The following is an 18,836-nucleotide window of genomic DNA, read 5'->3' as shown; positions in this document are numbered from 1 at the left end:
ACACATAACAGTCAATATAATTTTATCCCATTCATCATGGCTATTCTAGTACTTGAAGTTTAAAGCAGGAAATGCATTTGTTAATAATGTAATAATTTTAATGCATTTGTATTAAATATTCTAAAATCATCCAATTTTCATACTACCAAGGATTGAAAGTTTATATTACCATGCTTGGACACTGAAATACTCAGGAAACAAAAGATGTGTGAAATATTTATATTAAGTTATACATTATTATGCAAATTAGCTGCCATGCTTTGCTTGTTACAAACCGTACAGCTTACTCCGTGTATTTCCATGAATGAAGTTAGCAATGTTTTGTATTAGTGTTTTAGAGAAGCCTTTGCATTGCTCAGCGAATCACTTCAGCAATCAGTGGTTTAAGAAAATATAAAATATGTGGAATAAATCCGTATTTCATTATCTGTAACTCAAATTTTGTTTTGAGATTCTGAAAAATGTATCAAGGAATATTTTAAAGTGTGAAAAAATACAATATTTTGGTCTTTTAGTTATAATTTCCTTGTATATTTATTACTAAGGTAATTATGTTAATTGATACATTTGAAACAGTTGCATGTTATTTGATTGTACCGTATTTGGGCATATAATTTGCATGTCATTTGAATGCTCCATATTTGGACATGTTTTGCATATCATACAAATGTACTATATTTGGAAATCTATTTGTATGATATCATTTGAGGAAATAGTTTGCATCGATCAATAATAAGAAGTGGTGATTGGCTGAGGTTTTTATGTATGACACAACTACTATTTTCTCAATTTTTAATGTACATAGTTTAATAATTTTGGGTGGTTTTGTAACTTTCTGGGAAATTGTAACTTTTTGTAGTAAATATATTGGGGAAAAACTTATGGTTTTTGAGATTTTTCTTGTATTTACCCCAAAGCTGATTGTAAATGTATTTAAATAAACTCTCATCTTTGTAACTTATACAATCATCTTGCGAACATTTTTTATTGACATCAAACTTATGGTTGTTTAGTCACTTTGTTGCTACATACTACTCTCTGGCGAGTGGTTGACCATTAATATATACTGGTAGATTACACAAGCCAGTGAACATGTGTATTGAGAAACCAAAGTGCTGACTTAATCCCCAAAAATATCCTCTGAAACTTGCTACAGCACGAGCGTGATGCGGGAATTCTGTAAATATTTCTCTTAGTGTATAATTGGTTTGTGTTTCTCCATATAAAACATATTGGTCTATGATAAAATACAGGGTAGGAAAATGTGGACTCTACAAACTTAATTGTGATGACAATAATTAAATCAAAGAAAGCGTAGATAGAACTCCTGTGTGCTGAAAGTATAAGGGACATGAAGTACAAACAAGGAATACTGTATTGTGGCATGCAAAATCATTGAAATACGTACCCTTATTTTGACCATAGACTTATCTTTGTCATTTATATTTACAGTAAGCACATGTGCTTCTAACAGCAAATACAGTATATGAAAACCTTGCTGCAAGCATTGTAGCACTGATTACAAGTCCCTACATGTATATTACATTTGGTCCTATCTCGTCAGGTGCCTCCAGATGCATTTCTTTGTCTGCTACAGTGCTTGAGATTACTTTTATGCATATTAATGAGGCAATATGACCTGATTTATACAAGGTTTTTTTCATTATTCTTTGAGTGAAATCTATTATTTATTTGGTGCAGCTCCTAATTTACATAGTGAGCCCCTGTTACAAAAGGGAAGCAATAAATATGCATGGATTTTAACCATGAATCTAAAAGCACCTACATGTATGTATCTAGTTTCAATACAATTTGTCGAGTAGTACTCAAGAAATCTGTGGAGCACCTGCAAATTAGGTAATTAGTATGCACAAACTTTAACCTTAAACTAAACATGTATATGGCTTATTTCTCAGCAATCTACATGTGTATGTACCAAGTTTCATTGAATCAGATCACTGGTTGAGATATTGGAGGAAAAGTTAAATATTGGCAAATTAATATGCAAATTAGGTCAATAATATACACAGATGTCAACCAAAAACTAATCTGGTCTTCCCACTATTCAAGAGCATCTATGAACCACGTTTCATCAAAATATGTTGAATGGTACTTGAGAAAAAGTAAAAATTGCACAGGACTTCAACCAAAACTACTCATTATCCCAAAGCATATACACTGTACATACCAAGTTTCATTGAAAGTTGTTGGCTAATTAATATCCACAGAATTTCAACCTAAAACTAATTATGTATCAAATTTCATTGCAATCTGTTCAATAATACGTTAGAATCAAGTGAAAATGCTTAATATGCACAGATTTCAACCAAAAACTAATCAGATCTGCGCATTATCCCAGAGAATCTATGTACCAAATTACATTGAAATTTGTTTAATAGTACTTTAGAAACAAGTGAAACTGCTCAAAATTGCCTAATTGATGTGCAAATTAGGTAATTAATATGCACAAATCTCAACCAAAAACTGAGCATTATCCCAGAGAATCTATGTTCCAAGTTTCATGAAAATCTGATAATTGGTTTTTGAGTTGTCGGTTGGACACACATACATTAACTACAAAGACTAATATAATATAAAGTCACCGTCTTTCAGATCACTATCTCACTGAAAATATGTTCCAAGTTTCATGAAAATCTGATAATTGGTTTTTGAGTTGTCGGTTGGACACACATACATTAACTACAAAGACTAATATAATATAAAGTCACCGTCTTTCAGATCACTATCTCACTGAAAATTCATCAAAAGACAAAAAAAGAATTTTAAAAGATTTTCAAAATCTATTCAAAAATAAAATCAACATAGCTGCTAGTCAACAAAACTACTTATTAATAACTTCAGAGTAATGTAAATACAAAGTTTGAATAAAATCTAACCTGGAACACCTGAGATACAAGTTTGTTTTTTTTTTCTCAAAAAATATTCTTTAAAAGGAGCCATCACCTTGGTGTGCATATCTAATGTTTCAACCACAGGGAGCCCAGGAACTATAATCAACTGTAGTACGCAGTCTCTATGAGCGGGGGGGGGGGGGGGTATCGGCTGGTATCTAGTGTAAGAAATAGACTATTTCTTACCACCAGATACCAACCGAGCCCCCCCCCCCCCCCCCCGCGCTCATAGAGACTGCGCACTACAGTTGATTATAGTTCCTGGGCTCCCTGTGTTTCAACCAGACGTGGTCTGGCAACTGGCAGTTTTGGTTCATTTATCAAGACGTGGTCTGGCCATCTATCTAGACGTATAGCAACTGACAGGTTTTGTCGCGCGCAGTTATCTAACATGAACAAATTTTACTTTCTGTATGATGTTCTCTAAGCTAGTTTGTAATTTCAGACATTGTTTTGATAACCACGAGTTGAGTCCTGAGAGACTAGATCGGTTTCTGTAGCAACCGTGACGCTATATCCAAACGTTCGCTACATTGTTTCCCATTGCGTTCTCGTGGTACTTGTCTGTTTACCGCCAAAAATTCCCACCAAAGTTCTGCCTCGTGTTAGTCGCGTGTCACTCCTAATATGGAATGACAGCGCTATGTTTCGTTTGTATGCGCCAATCATTAGCGTTGTTTTATTTTCGGAACGTTTTGGCATGATATATTCTAGAGTACAAACACGTGTTTGGCACTTCTCCGATTAGCTGTCACCGAGACAAATGCCGCTCTAACGTTGACAATTACATTAACCAGGCAAAGCGCTGTCGTGAGAAGTCCGATTCAGGCCGTCGCTGTAATGTAGCTTCGCAACTTGATGCTCGTTATGCACACCCTCCTTTCTATGCTCTCTACGATGCCAACTCCTCATGAAGCTATTATTTAGCGATCTATATTTTATACCAAGAAGTATTTGCTGTACAACGTATTGATGTTCATGTTGAGTACAAATAAACCAGTTTGAATTATACCTCACGTCTGTTCAACTCAAGAAAACACAACGCAATCGATGTCCGTTTCAATAACAATTCCGCATGATTAGTCAGTTCGTTTTATGTGACGAAAAGAACACCCCAACGCCTAGTTTTGCGATATAAACTTATCCACCACAGGTTTGTTCAGATCCTGTCATAGAGTTCTGTATTCTTTGTGGTAATAAAGACTAGGTACAGTAACCTTTTCTAGTTGCCAGACAATATAGGAAAAATTGTAAAATTACCAAATTGTCATAACCTCTAGAATAGTTGTAGAATCATACACACCACCAATTAACACACACACACACCCACACACACACTCACAGAGCTTTGAACACGAGGTGGGTGAATATCAGCATGGATTTTGCAGACATTTGATAAATATGGTAGATCAGCCAATGTTGAATGCATACCAATTAGTTCAAGCTTGGTTAATCTGTTTGTTGAGGGAGGGCTCACATCATGATATTTAAAACCTGTCAACAGCATATTTCAGCAAATAAAATTCTAGTGTATAGTTCAATAGTAAAACATAGTTGAACTCTGGTGACCTTGCCCTTTGTTATATAATATAATTCCCTTTATCATAGTTTGTTTCAATATAAATATGCATTGTCATAATTAATTATGAATACAAACAAGTTTTGGGGTTGAACCAACAGTGGGGAATCAGTCTACCGAATGTCCTTAAAAGATGTAAATATCTTACAAATCCATTGGTGCCTTATTTGTTTAATTATTTTAAGGGACATAATTTCCAGCTTTATTCAAAGTAATTCAGATATTTTAGTATAAAAACAAATGTCTCATTGAAAAAAAGTGCTGCATTTAGATGTGAATAGATTCATAAAACATGCAAGATAACAGAAAATTTTAGCTGGCTTTAGTCCAAGTATTTTGTACAGGTGTCTGTCAAAAATTAATGATTCACTGAGACAAATATGAACTGCCTCATTGTGTGACTACTGTATTATATAAAAAGTAAAAAAAAACACCCTTTATGAATAGCTATCATGTTGCAAGCTCTGCTTTGTATGCAAATCAACTTAAATAGTTAGTTGGTGTCCAGTGGAGGGAGAAGTCAACAGTACTGTTGCCTCCTGAGAATCTACATCTTCAAACACTGCAATCTTTGAAGTGCATTTTTAAACTAGTATTATAAAAACTCTATCATTCTGTTCTAATAGCTGAAACATATTCCTATGAGTTTTCATTTGTCGAATGAACTGTTTGTCAAATACAGAATACATATATTTTAGAACAATTTTCTTTTTAAAATGTGGATGAAATGTTTTGCTTTTTATGTATTTTTTATGTATTGTTTTTGATTTGATAACTTTGAACTAAACAGATTTTCTATTAGCTTCAGATCTTGATCAAAGTTTGGCACCCAGTTCATAGGAGTGCTTATATTGATTTTCTGACATCTTGTTTTCTGTAAAGATTCATTGGTAGGTTTGCAAATGTGTATCAGACTGTGCAATCTCTCCATGAGTTGGTTTTGAAACCCAGTAAGGGATACATTACCAAGGATATTATTACAAGATAAATCATTTGCTTCATTAACACATACAACAATGCATATTTCCACTGAGATCAGTGACCTTTGATGTGTATCACCAGTGATCAGTCAAGTAGAAACAGTCAAAATATTTTATCAGTTTTTCTCAATTTTTGCATGATATTTTCATACAGGACATCTGTTGTTCAAACTCAGGGTAGACTTTATACTGATGAACAAGGTGACCAAGTTTGATGAAGTTTGGAATAGAATTAGTAAAGTTATCATGCACACAATAACAATTATTAACGACGACAACGACGGACAAAATTTTTCCCTTAATATACCTTTCCCTTCCATCTTTGATGGTACGGGCAAGGTAACAAAACTGAGATGAGTCTGCCAGAACATGAAACAAATAACATGGTGTATAATATAATGAAGTTTGATTGCAATCAGTCAGTGTATGTCAGACATCGTTCAACAGCATTTGTATTCTGCCATTTAGAATTAATTTTTGGGACACTAATCAAAATCCAGGAAAATGAATTCAAAGAGAAAACTGAAAAGATCACTAATATTTGGATATGTTGATATAGTACTGACATATTTTCAGCAATTTGTGCAATTTTAGACCATCAAATATTTCATGTCTTGTAACAAAGTATTAGAAATCATCTCAGAATGCAACTTTTTGTATATTACTAGATTGTTATTGCAAAATGTATGCAAACATACCATCAGGATGGCCAAAACAGAGTCCGAGCAATTATCAGTTTTGACAGTATCATAAAAAATAACAGGACTGATAACTGCAAGATGATGTTCAAATTCAAACATGCATTCCATATCACACACGCATAATCTAAGAAAATCTGATAATTAGGTTTTTGAATGTCTATATAAAAAGACATTAAGCAGTAGAACCAGTGAAACAGAGGCTTGCAAGTAATAACACACAAGATGTAAGCGGTACATCTTTCTAATCCCTTTCATGTATTCTGCTATCTTTAATGTCAACAAGCCATGCATGGCACAGTCCCAGTTAGTTATCAAATTTAAGATATATAGTTTTGTTTATAGTTATATAGCTGGAACATAAACATGTCACGAATATGATTATGATGATTGTTTAACTTTAAAATGATTGACATTCTTGTATCTGATCGTCAAACGAGTATTGAGAGATATTGCTCTGGAGCAGCAATAATTAAAACAAAATCAGCCATTTTGAATACATGTATAATGAATATATAAAATTTGAACATAATCAGTCAAAGCATGTCACAGATATGGCACTAGAGCTGCATTCATTAATACAAAATGGCCACCAGTCGGCCATTTTAAATCAAATCTGAAAAATAAAATGACGTGCACCAGGAACCCATAATGTCTACTGTATGTACCAAGTTTGAACAAAATCCATCCAGAAATGCTTGATATTTGGTGATTTTTTAGTACCAAAATGGCCACCATTCGGCCATTTTGAATAGGATCGTCAAACCAATATATCTGTATATCTATGACATGATTTATAATGAATATTTAAAATTTGAACAGTCTAAGCAAGTCAGAGATATGGCACAAGAACCACATTCATTAATACAAAATGGCCACCAGTCGGCCATTTTTAATCTTATCTGAAATACAAAATGGTCTTATAATGTCTAACGTATATACCAATTTCGAACGAAATCCATCTGTGAACAGCCGAAAAATTCTTGAATCAGATTGTGAAACAAATTGATGTGCATATGTATAATATCATGTATGATGTATGTGTGAAGTTTGATTGTGATTGGTCCAGGCATTTCTAAGATACAAGTCTGGACGCACGCACGGACACACGGACGTCAAAACATGCGTCCGAACGGGGACTAACAATAAAATTGAGTAGAGTTATCATGCATGCAATTTGTGTGCCGCTGCCAGCCTTACTGTCAAATTAGTTAGATATAATTAAAAATATTAACCAATGTGGAAGATATGTCATGACGTACAGACACAGTATAATGAAAGACACAAGATTGGATTTCACGATGTTTAAGCACTGAAGAAATACACAAACATTTATTTTTCATACATGCATACATTAACGTTTATATTAACTATGTTTCTATTATGTCAAAAAGCAAAGTAAAAAAAATTGAATATCAAAAGCAAAAATGGTATAATTTAAAATTTTATTAGCTCAAGTAAAAGTAAAACCGGCTTCTTTATATGATGTGAAGATTTTCTCAATAGCAAGAACAAATGCTGCCGTACGGAGATCAAGACCAAGGTTGTATTTCATTGCTGTTCGCATTATATTCTGAAATAGAAAATGATTTATGAGAAGATTAATAATATAATGTAATGTATGATCAAAAGTAGACCACAAGCAGCCTGTCGGCTGAGATAGCTCTGCTGTTAGCAATGCACATTTCAATTAAAGAACAGAAGATATCATTAGAAAATGAACAATATGTATAGTATCAAGCAATGGGACTTGCTGTTTTCAACAAGAATTCAAAAATATCACTTTTTACCAAAAATTACAAAAATATTCACCAAAATTAGAGAATTAAAGATATTACAAAATGAACAAATCTGCGAGAGGTCCACATGTAGTACCTATAAATGTAATATCAAAGCAATTGGACTTGCGGTTTTCAACAAGAAGTCGAAAATATCACTTTTTACCAAAAATTACAAAAGTATTCACCAAAATTAGAGAATTAAAGATATCATTACAAAATGAACAAATCTGAGAGAGGTCCACATGTAGTACCTATATATGTAATATCAAAGCAATTGGACTTGCAATTTTTAACAAGAAGTCGAAAATATCACTTTTACCAAAAATGACAAAAATATTCACCAAAATTAGAGAATTGAAGATATCAACATGACGACGACACACAATCGCTCATATGATAAGCTCCGCTCGACGAAGTCGACAGCAGAGCTAAAAAGTACAGTAGAATACTTTATTTTCGCTTGGAATTTATTTTCACTGTAGGGATGATTCCGTGAAAATAAAATCCAGCGAATATACTTTTTTTCCTATATTTCACATTAAACTCATCAAAAATCAGTGAAAATAAATTCCATACAAAACGGCCAAAAAGCCTTTTCAGCGAAAATTAATTCCAGCGAAAATAAACTTTTCCACAGTATTATATATTATAGCATTATCAATACCAGTGGATATTATGACGACATTGCTACAGATTATTCGTGATAATGTATCCCATTATTGAGCATCAAGGCCCCATACCATGGCTATGAATACAATGTTGTTTTCAAAAACGAATACAGAAGAAGGCATTTAAAAAGAAGAAACTATGATGCAATAAGTATTTAATACTAAAATTGGCATGAAATAAAATGATCCATTGCCAATAACAATGAATTTCAATATTGGAATCAGACAAGTCTGTGAGAACATTGTTTGCTTTGTATACTAAAGTGCAATCATTCACAGCGTTCCATCCATCTGCTTTTTGTAGTGAGTAGTGCTACATTATTTGCAAAACAAGATCGATGAAAGACCGACATGACTTGTATTTCCTCAACTCAACAATAAATGTCACAGTCTGTTATGCAGACATGACAATTACCATTAACATTTAGCTTGATGCTTTGAAAACACTCATGGGATTGGGTTAACATACGACTATGTACATATACTCTGGTATGCGCATCTAAGTATTTTGGTAGTCAGTCGATTCGCAGTGGCAATCTGAGTAGAATATGTGTACATGAAGCCAAGACTGGGCACCAAGCTGGCGTACCCGTGTGATCAATACTTGAGCGATCACTATAATGCTACTCCACACCGAAACATCAGTCATTGGCAGTGTTAAAGTAAATGATTTAAAATACAATAGTATTTGATGGATTAAAACTAGTTTCTTTCTCATGTGATTTTGTCATCTGTGATTTTGTCATATGAGATTGGGAAAATGAATTTTAAATAAAGCAGATTCAGGGGCCAGTGACTGTGAAACTGTTCCATTCAATGATATTGACAATGCTACAAGAAAACTTTTTGTTCCAAATATGTCACACAAAGTGTGTTTACACAGATTATTGGTGGGTCGTCCATTACAGTTAAAATATTTCATAATCTTACCCTTGAAGATTTTTCCATGGTCTGTGCCAACCCACTGTGTACAATGTCTTTTTCACTTGCTCCAGCAATTTTATTTTGGAATTGATCAGATGGAGTAATCGGAATTTTACCACCATGACTGCCAAATTTACGCTCCAAGCTTTCTTGTACACTTTCTGGAATTGGAGAACAATTATTATAATTATTGTAGTAAGACCAGAGATCATGATACCAATACTTTAGCCTATCTATAACAACTGAAGTACTGCCTAGGATAGAAATGGGGTTTGAATAGCTATTTAGAGTTGATTTCACTTACCCAAGATTCCAAAATTTGACTCTCTCTCATATTTAAATGTAAGACGTCCATAACTGACGTGATTCAGATTCTTCAGCCATTCAAAGTATGACACAGTTACACCACCAGCATTCAGGAATAGATCCTACAAATGAAGGGAACAATGTTTACACAATGTTAAAAGTAATATGCAGCTAAGTGCGACAGGCAACAGTGCAGGTGTCAGACGAGTGCGACAGGCAACAGTGCAGGTGTCAGACGAGTGTGACAGGCAACAGTGCAGGTGTCAGGCGGGTGCGACAAGCAACAGTGCAGGTGTCAGGTGAGTGAGACAGGCAACAGTACAGGTGTCAGGTGAGTGTGACAGGCAACAGTGCAGGTGTCAGACGAGTGTGACAGGCAACAGTGCAGGTGTCAGGTGAGTGTGACAGGCAACAGTGCAGGTGTCAGGTGAGTGTGACAGGCAACAGTGCAGGTGTCAGACGAGTGTGACAGGCAACAGTGCAGGTGTCAGACGAGTGTGACAGGTAACAGTGCAGGTGTCAGATGAGTGCGACAGGCAACAGTGCAGGTGTCAGGTGAGTGCGACAGGCAACAGTGCAGGTGTCAGGTGAGTGCGACAGGCAACAGTGCAGGTGTCAGGTGAGTGCGACAGGCAACAGTGCAGGTGTCAGGTGAGTGCGACAGGTAACAGCGCAGGTGTCAGGTGAGTGCGACAGGTAACAGCGCAGGTGTCAGGTGAGTGCGACAGGCATCAGTGCAGGTGTCAGGCGGGTGCAACAGGCAACAGTGCAGATAACAGTGCAAGTGTCAGGTGAGTGCGACAGGCAATAGTGCAGGTGTCAGGTGAGTGCGACAGGCAACAGTGCAGGTGTCAGGCGAGTGTGACAGGCAACAGTGCAGGTGCGACAGGCAACAGTGCGACAGGCAACAGTGCACGTGTCAGGTGCGGGCGACAGGCAACAGTGCACGTGTCAGGTGAAGGCGACAGGCAACAGTGCAGGTGTCAGGCGAGTGCGACAGGCAACAGTGCAGGTGTCAGGCAGGTGTGACAGGCAACAGTGCAGGTGTCAGGTGAGTGCGACAGGCAACAGTGCAGGTTTCAAGTGAGTGCAACAGGCAACAGTGCAGGTGTCAGGTGAGTGTGACAAGCAACAGTGCAGGTGTCAGGTGAGTGTGACAGGCAACAGTGCAGGTGTCAGGTGAGTGCAACAGGCAACAGTGCAGGTGTTAGGCAGGTGTGACAGGCAACAGTGCAGGTGTGACAGGCAACAGTGTCAGGTGAGTGCAACAGGCAACAGTGCAGGTGTCAGGTGAGTGCGACAGGCAACAGTGCAGGTGTCAGACAGGTATGTACGTGCGACAGGCAACAGTGCAGGTGTCAGGTGAGTGTGACAGGCAACAGTGCAGGTGTCAGATGAGTGCGACAGGCAACAGTGCAGGTGTCAGGTGAGTGCGACAGGCAACAGTGCAGGTGTCAGGTGAGTGCGACAGGCAACAGTGCAGGTGTCAGGTGAGTGCGACAGGCAACAGTGCAGGTGTCAGGTGAGTGCGACAGGTAACAGCGCAGGTGTCAGGTGAGTGCGACAGGCATCAGTGCAGGTGTCAGGCGGGTGCAACAGGCAACAGTGCAGATAACAGTGCAAGTGTCAGGTGAGTGCGACAGGCAATAGTGCAGGTGTCAGGTGAGTGCGACAGGCAACAGTGCAGGTGTCAGGCGAGTGCGACAGGCAACAGTGCAGGTGTCAGGCGAGTGCGACAGGCAACAGTGCAGGTGTCAGGCGAGTGCGACAGGCAACAGTGCAGGTGTCAGGCGAGTGCGACAGGCAACAGTGCACGTGTCAGGTGGGTGTCACAGGCAACAGTGCACGTGTCAGGTGGGTGTCACAGGCAACAGTACAGGTGTCAGGCAGGTGCGACAGGCAACAGTGCAGGTGTCAGGTGAGTGTGACAGGCAACAGTGCAGGTGTCAGGTGAGGGCGACAGGCAACAGTGGAGGTGTCAGGCGAGTGCGACAGGCAACAGTGCAGGTGTTAGGCAGGTGTGACAGGCAACAGTGCAGGTGTTAGGCAGGTGTGACAGGCAACAGTGCAGGTGTCAGGTGAGTGCGACAGGCAACAGTGCAGGTTTCAAGTGAGTGCAACAGTGCAGGTTTCAAGTGAGTGCAACAGGCAACAGTGCAGGTGTCAGGTGAGTGCGACAGGCAACAGTGCAGGTTTCAAGTGAGTGCAACAGTGCAGGTTTCAAGTGAGTGCAACAGGCAACAGTGCAGGTGTCAGGTGAGTGTGACAGGCAACAGTGCAGGTGTCAGGTGAGTGTGACAGGCAAAAGTGCAGGTGTCAGGTGAGTGCAACAGGCAAAAGTGCAGGTGTCAGGTGAGTGCAACAGGCAACAGTGCAGGTGTCAGGCAGGTGTGACAGGCAACAGTGCAGGTGTCAGGCGAGTGACAGGCAACAGTGCAGGTGTCAGACAGGTACGTACGTGCGACAGGCAACAGTGCAGGTGTCAGGTGAGTGTGACAGGCAACAGTGCAGGTGTCAGATGAGTGCGACAGGCAACAGTGCAGGTGTCAGGTGAGTGTCACAGGCAACAGTGCAGGTGTCAGGTGAGTGTCACAGGCAACAGTGCAGGTGTCAGGTGAGTGTCACAGGCAACAGTGCAGGTGTCAGGTGAGTGCGACAGGCAACAGTGCAGGTGTCAGTTGAGTGTCACAGGCAACAGTGCAGGTGTCAGGTGAGTGCGACAGGCAACAGTGCAGGTGTCAGGTGAGTGCGACAGGCAACAGTGCGGGTGTCAGGTGGGTGCAACAGGCAACAGTGCAAGTGTCAGGTGAGTGCGACAGGCAACAGTGCAGGTGTCAGGCGAGTGCGAAAGGCAACAGTGCAGGTGTCAGGTGAGTGCGACAGGCAACAGTGCAGGTGTCAGGCGAGTGCGACAGGCAACAGTGCAGGTGTCAGGTGAGTGCGACAGGCAACAGTGCAGGTGTCAGGCGAGTGCGACAGGCAACAGTGCAGGTGTCAGGTGAGTGCAACAGGCAACAGTGCGGGTGTCAGGCGAGTGCGACAGGCAACAGTGCAGGTGTCAGGTGAGTGTCACAGGCAACAGTGCAGGTGTCAGGTGAGTGCGACAGGCAACAGTGCAGGTGTCAGGTGAGTGCGACAGGCAACAGTGCAGGTGTCAGTTGAGTGTCACAGGCAACAGTGCAGGTGTCAGGTGAGTGCGACAGGCAACAGTGCAGGTGTCAGGTGGGTGCGACAGGCAACAGTGCGGGTGTCAGGTGGGTGCAACAGGCAACAGTGCAAGTGTCAGGTGAGTGCGACAGGCAACAGTGCAGGTGTCAGGCGAGTGCGACAGGCAACAGTGCAGGTGTCAGGTGAGTGTGACAGGCAACAGTGCAGGTGTCAGGCGAGTGCGACAGGCAACAGTGCAGGTGTCAGGTGAGTGCGACAGGCAACAGTGCAGGTGTCAGGCGAGTGCGACAGGCAACAGTGCAGGTGTCAGGTGAGTGCAACAGGCAACAGTGCGGGTGTCAGGCGAGTGCGACAGGCAACAGTGCAGGTGTCAGGTGAGTGCGACAGGCAACAGTGCAGGTGTCAGGTGAGTGCGACAGGCAACAGTGCAGGTGTCAGGCGAGTGCGACAGGCAACAGTGCAGGTGTCAGGTGAGTGTCACAGGCAACAGTGCAGGTGTCAGGCGAGTGCGACAGGCAACAGTGCAGGTGTCAGGTGAGTGCGACAGGCAACAGTGCAGGTGTCAGATTTTCTTTTGCTTTTGTAAGGCACAATACAGTTGTAAGCTTTGGTTCTGTGATTGAATGAATAAATCAATGAACAGAAGAATAAAAAATAAATAAAAAATAATGTTTGTGCATGTGAGGTACTGTACAACTTGGATGCACTCACCGGAATGACTAGAATATTTCTATCAAGAAGAATTTGTTCAGCTGCTGGAGTTGTTGGACCGTTGGCACCTTCCGCAACAATCCGACATTGAATATTTTTAGCAATTTCAGCAGTAATTGCTTTTTCAGCAGCACATGGCAGTAATATGTCACACTTCTCTGTTAACAAGTTCTTTTCATAGGCTGTTGCACCAGGAAAGCCGACTATTGTACCATTATCCTGTTTTATAGATAACAATTATAGTATTAATTTTTACACATTGCTATTCAAGATCGACACAGATAATTTATTTAATTTGTGTTTATTCTATTGAAATTTACATAGTTATATTATAACTAAAGTTTTGTGTAAATGACATAAATTGCCTAATAATAATGCCATGATGTGGGCAAGTGTTAATTGAATTTTTACACTCCTATCAACTTTTGTCACCTTCCACCACTACATTTCCTTGACGAAAGTTAATCTAAACCAAATATATACAAAACATCAAATTCCACCTTTTCGATTACAACTAATGCTGAAAATTAGTGAAAAACAAGACATGAATGTCACAGTCCCCATCATTTAATTATAAAATACTCATGTTAAAATAATACATGGAACATCTGCAAAAAGGTAAATTAATATGTACTCTATGTGATTTATTTCAACTCGTCAGAGTGGTTTCCCTTAATCTAGTATTGTACTGATAACTGAAAACTTCCATTGACCCATGTCCAAAATCTCAGAGTACACAAGTGCAACCAAACTATGTCTCATACATGCTCAAGAAACTGCATTCATAAATCTGAGCACGGTTACTAAAAAAGACGGTTAGGAAACGCCATTGTTAAAAGGTGTGAATCTGCCTAATCCCTCTAGGATGCGTGTCGCGCTTGAGATTTCAAGGTCCACCATTTTGTTTCATTTTTGTGTCGATCACTTGATGTTCCGCGAATTTGAAATTTTAAGCTCGTTTTCGATAGAATATCCACGTTTAGTGAACAAGCTCTACGAAGAACCACACGTACATTTCGGATGAGTACTCTTTGTGACTGTGAAAACATTCAGAATCGAGAATCGTCATTTATCGTTTTTACTGTTGTCATGAGAGTAAGCTTGGGTCCCGGTAGAAAAGTGACAAAAATTCTAACCCCTAAGTCACTATTTTACAAGTCATTGTCAATGACACGTCCCCGTTCCGTTCATATTTGAGTGACATATACATTCAAAGCAGATCATGACCGAAATGCACCTGTATATGTACAACACATTGTACTAAATCTGAACAAAATCCATCCATGCATGACTGAGATCCGGTTCCGGAATTGTGAAAATACGTGATTTTGATGCATTTTCGGCCTTAAAATGGCCATCATTCAGCTATTGTTAAGTGGATCATGAAACAAATGCACATATCTATTTGTGACATGATGTACCATGTGTGTGTGAAGTTTGAACTTGATCAATCCAGACATGTCTCGGATACGAATCCAGAACTGAATTCTTTAAAACAAAATGGCCGCCAGTCGGCCATTTCAAACCCGATCCAAAAAAAAAAAGACGTGCATCAAAGTCCTATTATGTTTAATGTATGTACCAAATTTGAACAAAATCCGTCCATGCATAACTGAGATCCGGGTCCGGAATGGTGAAAAAATTAATCGGATCATGAAAAAAATGCATGTGCATATGTCCCATATAATGTGTGATGTATGAGTGAAGTTTGAACTTAATCGGTCCATGCATGTTTGAGATACAGGTGATCACGGACGCACGGATGCACGGACGCACACAGGGCAAAACACAAGTCCCCGTTTTCGGACTACGTCCGAACGGGGACTAAATATACATTATATTATAAAAAATACTACCAAATGAATTTTTAGTATACTACTGTGCGTACTTATGAAGGTTGTGTGCGATTTGGGGGCTTATTAGAGTAAATTTTATCGTTTTGCTTTCACGTCACTGTATCAGCCATTTTGTTCAAAGTCGTAACACTTTTTTTGTGGACGCCGTAGAAATTGTTCAAAATGTATTCAACATTTTTCGCCAGTTTCATAAAATGCCTGTTTAATTGTTCTTGTCTGTCCTTGTTTCAGTTTTTTGGAAAATTTTTCATGTTGCAATATTCAGCGTGCCATTAAATGTGGTTTTAGTCAACGCTACAATTTTTGAACACATTGAACTGTCGGTACAACTTTCTAGCAGTCTCTTCGCCAAATCAATTTTTCGAACCCTTTTTAACCGTTCTTAAAGGGGAACTAAATAGAGCCTATTTTGGTGTTTGTATTTATCAAGTTATATTGATTATAAATTTGAAAAAAAAAATTAAAAAAAATGATTATCTTCAGAGTTATGATGATTTAAATATGAGAAACCATAAACCTGCGAAGGACTTCCGTTTGCGCCATCTTGCCATAAAAAACGCCCTCGTGAGGTATAAACAGGTAAGGTAACAAAGCATGATGACGAAATAGTATCTGATTAAATATAAGCAACTTAGGGAGCCATAGCTGGCTGGACTGGTGAATTGACTTCTAGTCTAGGTTGTTTCGACTTTTACGTTAATGTTATTTACAAGCACATCAACATACAAACATTATGGATGTGCGATTGATCGAGACAGGCATTTTGTTTTGTTTTTTGTCTAACTGTCTAATAAATGTAATGATGTAATAAATGTAATGATGAAATTTTCCGATTATTAACGATGATTTTTTAGCGCAATGCGGAAGTGAATTACCGCAATGTTAAAATGCGATCTGTAGCACTGATTGCAACGAAAAAACGATGATTTTTTTCCCTAAAAACTGGCGATTTGCAATTTTCGAAATATAAACGACGGTTAATAGTAACCGTGGGTAAACTGAGTGTGGAGGAAGAATTTAAACACCTTTCTCGGTCGCCAACATGTCTCATCGTTCAAACCCTAGGCCTTTCATGATAGTCTCAAAGTAAACCATGCCCAATAACCAGGTACACGCCTTGACGATCACATTTTTGGCTTTTCGAAGGCTACTACTCAAAGAAATATGGTTTACTCCAGAATTGCAACATCGATGTTCATTCTGAGTAAATGACAGAATAGAAACGATGCGAATCACGGTGTGTATGTTTGCCATGCACTAAAAACTAAAAGCATGAACCAAACTAACATGCCAATCACGATTATGAAATGAAACACACCTTTTACACGCATATTTAAAAGAATATCGTCGACGCCCAGTAAAAACACTCTGGGCTTATAATCGTGAATGCCCTCAACTCGATAAATACCAAGTAAAAACATAGGGATGGGCTTCATACTCGGGAGGGGCTTACGATCGAGGAAGTACGGTACTTTAATGCAATCGGGCTTTCACTCTCAGAATACCGTGGTTCAAACGCATAAGGCTCTAACCCAAGTTTTAAAAAGCACATTGTGCATATAAAAGTTGAGTTTATACTAATAGTACACAATGCTTGGCAGCATGAACGGCTATGTACAATGGCGTATACGAATGCGATCAAATACTAAAACGTCATAGCTTTGAAAAGTACCCGGATGTTAAATATGTTCGTTCGTTAATTATTCCCCTCCATGAATGGCCTCCATGGCAAGCACTTCAAATGCTTATCCAAGCAACAGTTATAATTAAAACAAAATTAAACCACTGCAATATTATTTCGAATACAGTTTAGAATATACACAACTATAAATTAAGGCCGCATTTAGGTTCGCTTTAATTTCATTGGAACTGCCTGTTGTTGCATATTTGGTCTGCTTACATGCATTTTGTAGAGCATGGGTGGGTTATTTCAGTTATCTTATCGCATATTTTGTTTATTTCCAACAAAATGTACGTGGTATCATGGCTCCTCATTAAAACTTTCGCATGGCTGAAATATAAACACTTGTATGGTTTCTTTGACGTCTTTTTTCTGATCATGTTTTGTTGGTTTTTTTATTTCAGTTTTCTGCCAATCTTGTTATTTAGAAACGAAAATGCCATACACGACAGGCAAATTTGTATTGAGTTTAAACTGAGCAACAGGTTTTGTCAGGATTCACTGTAACAACTTACACTTTAGTATTACTGAAAGTATCGACAGAGACACAATAAAATGGCGTGCAGTTGTTGATTGCAATGAACTCGGGGGAAAATGACGTCATATTTGCGTGATTTCCTGTCTACATTTTATGTTAATGATTTATCACAGATTAGTACGTCTTTTGTTTCAAATGTTTACCCGCAACACGCATCTAATGAAAAGAACATGATTCGTTTCCTAACCATCTTTTTTAGTAACCGTGATCTGAGTAAACCTTGATGTACCTTTAATAACAACTTGACTTCTTTGTTAAGGTAGCGAGACTATTATTTGTGTTGAAAATTACGATTTTCACATTTATTTATTAATTGATGAAATGCACTATAAACTTTCATGTGATAAAGTCAACATTATATAGAATGTCATGTAAGTTGGTTAAAATGTAGATTTTCTGAAGGGAAGCAAGGCAGCTTCAGTAGTGTTTTCCAAAATCAACAACACAGGTTTAATCTGTGTGCCCATAAGTTTCAAAGATAAACTCAAGACAAAGCAATGTTAGGATGTGTTATCAGTAGCTTTCTGACACACAATGAGTGTTTCCAAACATTTGAGTGGTTTGTCTCCGCCCCTGTTTATTTCACAGATTAGTCATTTGCATATGAATGCATTAGACACAAGGTCACACAGCCACTGAAAAAAAATCATTGATTTTGGTGTTTTCATATGCCGAATTTATCCAATTATAGCTATCCCATTCCTTTATTTTTTTGGTTTCCAATAGCCTTACACATTTGGATGTCCCTACACATGTTAAAACAGACCTTGATGTGAAAACAAATTGATTGTGCCAATAAACAAGCTATTTCATCGATTATTTACCAACGAGTTGTGGTTTGAGTTGGGGGCAATGCGACTAAAACAGTAATTGAAATTCAGCACACCATTTTTTAAAACGCATTGCTTGAATAAAACTGACCAGACACATTCACATTACCTGACTATTGAACAACTAGGAAAAGTGAAAAAAATACTTCTTATCGCCAGCATAAATGCGTAATTATTTTTTTACAGAAAAAGTAATTTTTCACC

General features: G+C 38.7%; 1 protein-coding gene across 2 annotated transcripts in view; it reads right to left on the bottom strand.

The window, feature by feature from the left end:
• Positions 1 to 7,473: 7,473 nt before the first annotated feature.
• LOC100373825 (glutamate dehydrogenase, mitochondrial-like) overlaps positions 7,474 to 18,836 on the bottom strand; it is a 31,893-nt gene continuing 20,530 nt past the window's right edge. For both annotated transcript variants that reach the window (XM_085494003.1, XM_085494004.1), the window contains exons 9-12: positions 13,728 to 13,946; positions 9,847 to 9,970; positions 9,549 to 9,703; positions 7,474 to 7,742 (exon numbers count right to left, since the gene is read on the bottom strand). In XM_085494003.1, the coding sequence (XP_085350129.1) occupies positions 7,623 to 7,742; positions 9,549 to 9,703; positions 9,847 to 9,970; positions 13,728 to 13,946 (618 nt within the window). In that variant the 3' untranslated portion in view covers positions 7,474 to 7,622. The remainder of the gene's footprint in view (positions 7,743 to 9,548; positions 9,704 to 9,846; positions 9,971 to 13,727; positions 13,947 to 18,836) is intronic.

The sequence above is a fragment of the Saccoglossus kowalevskii genome, chromosome 19, assembly GCF_978046115.1.
Source record: "Saccoglossus kowalevskii chromosome 19, keSacKowa6.1, whole genome shotgun sequence".
Classification (NCBI taxonomy): Eukaryota; Metazoa; Hemichordata; class Enteropneusta; family Harrimaniidae; genus Saccoglossus; species Saccoglossus kowalevskii.
Note: the sequence above shows the minus strand (reverse complement) of the source record. Positions and strands in the feature narration are given on the sequence as shown.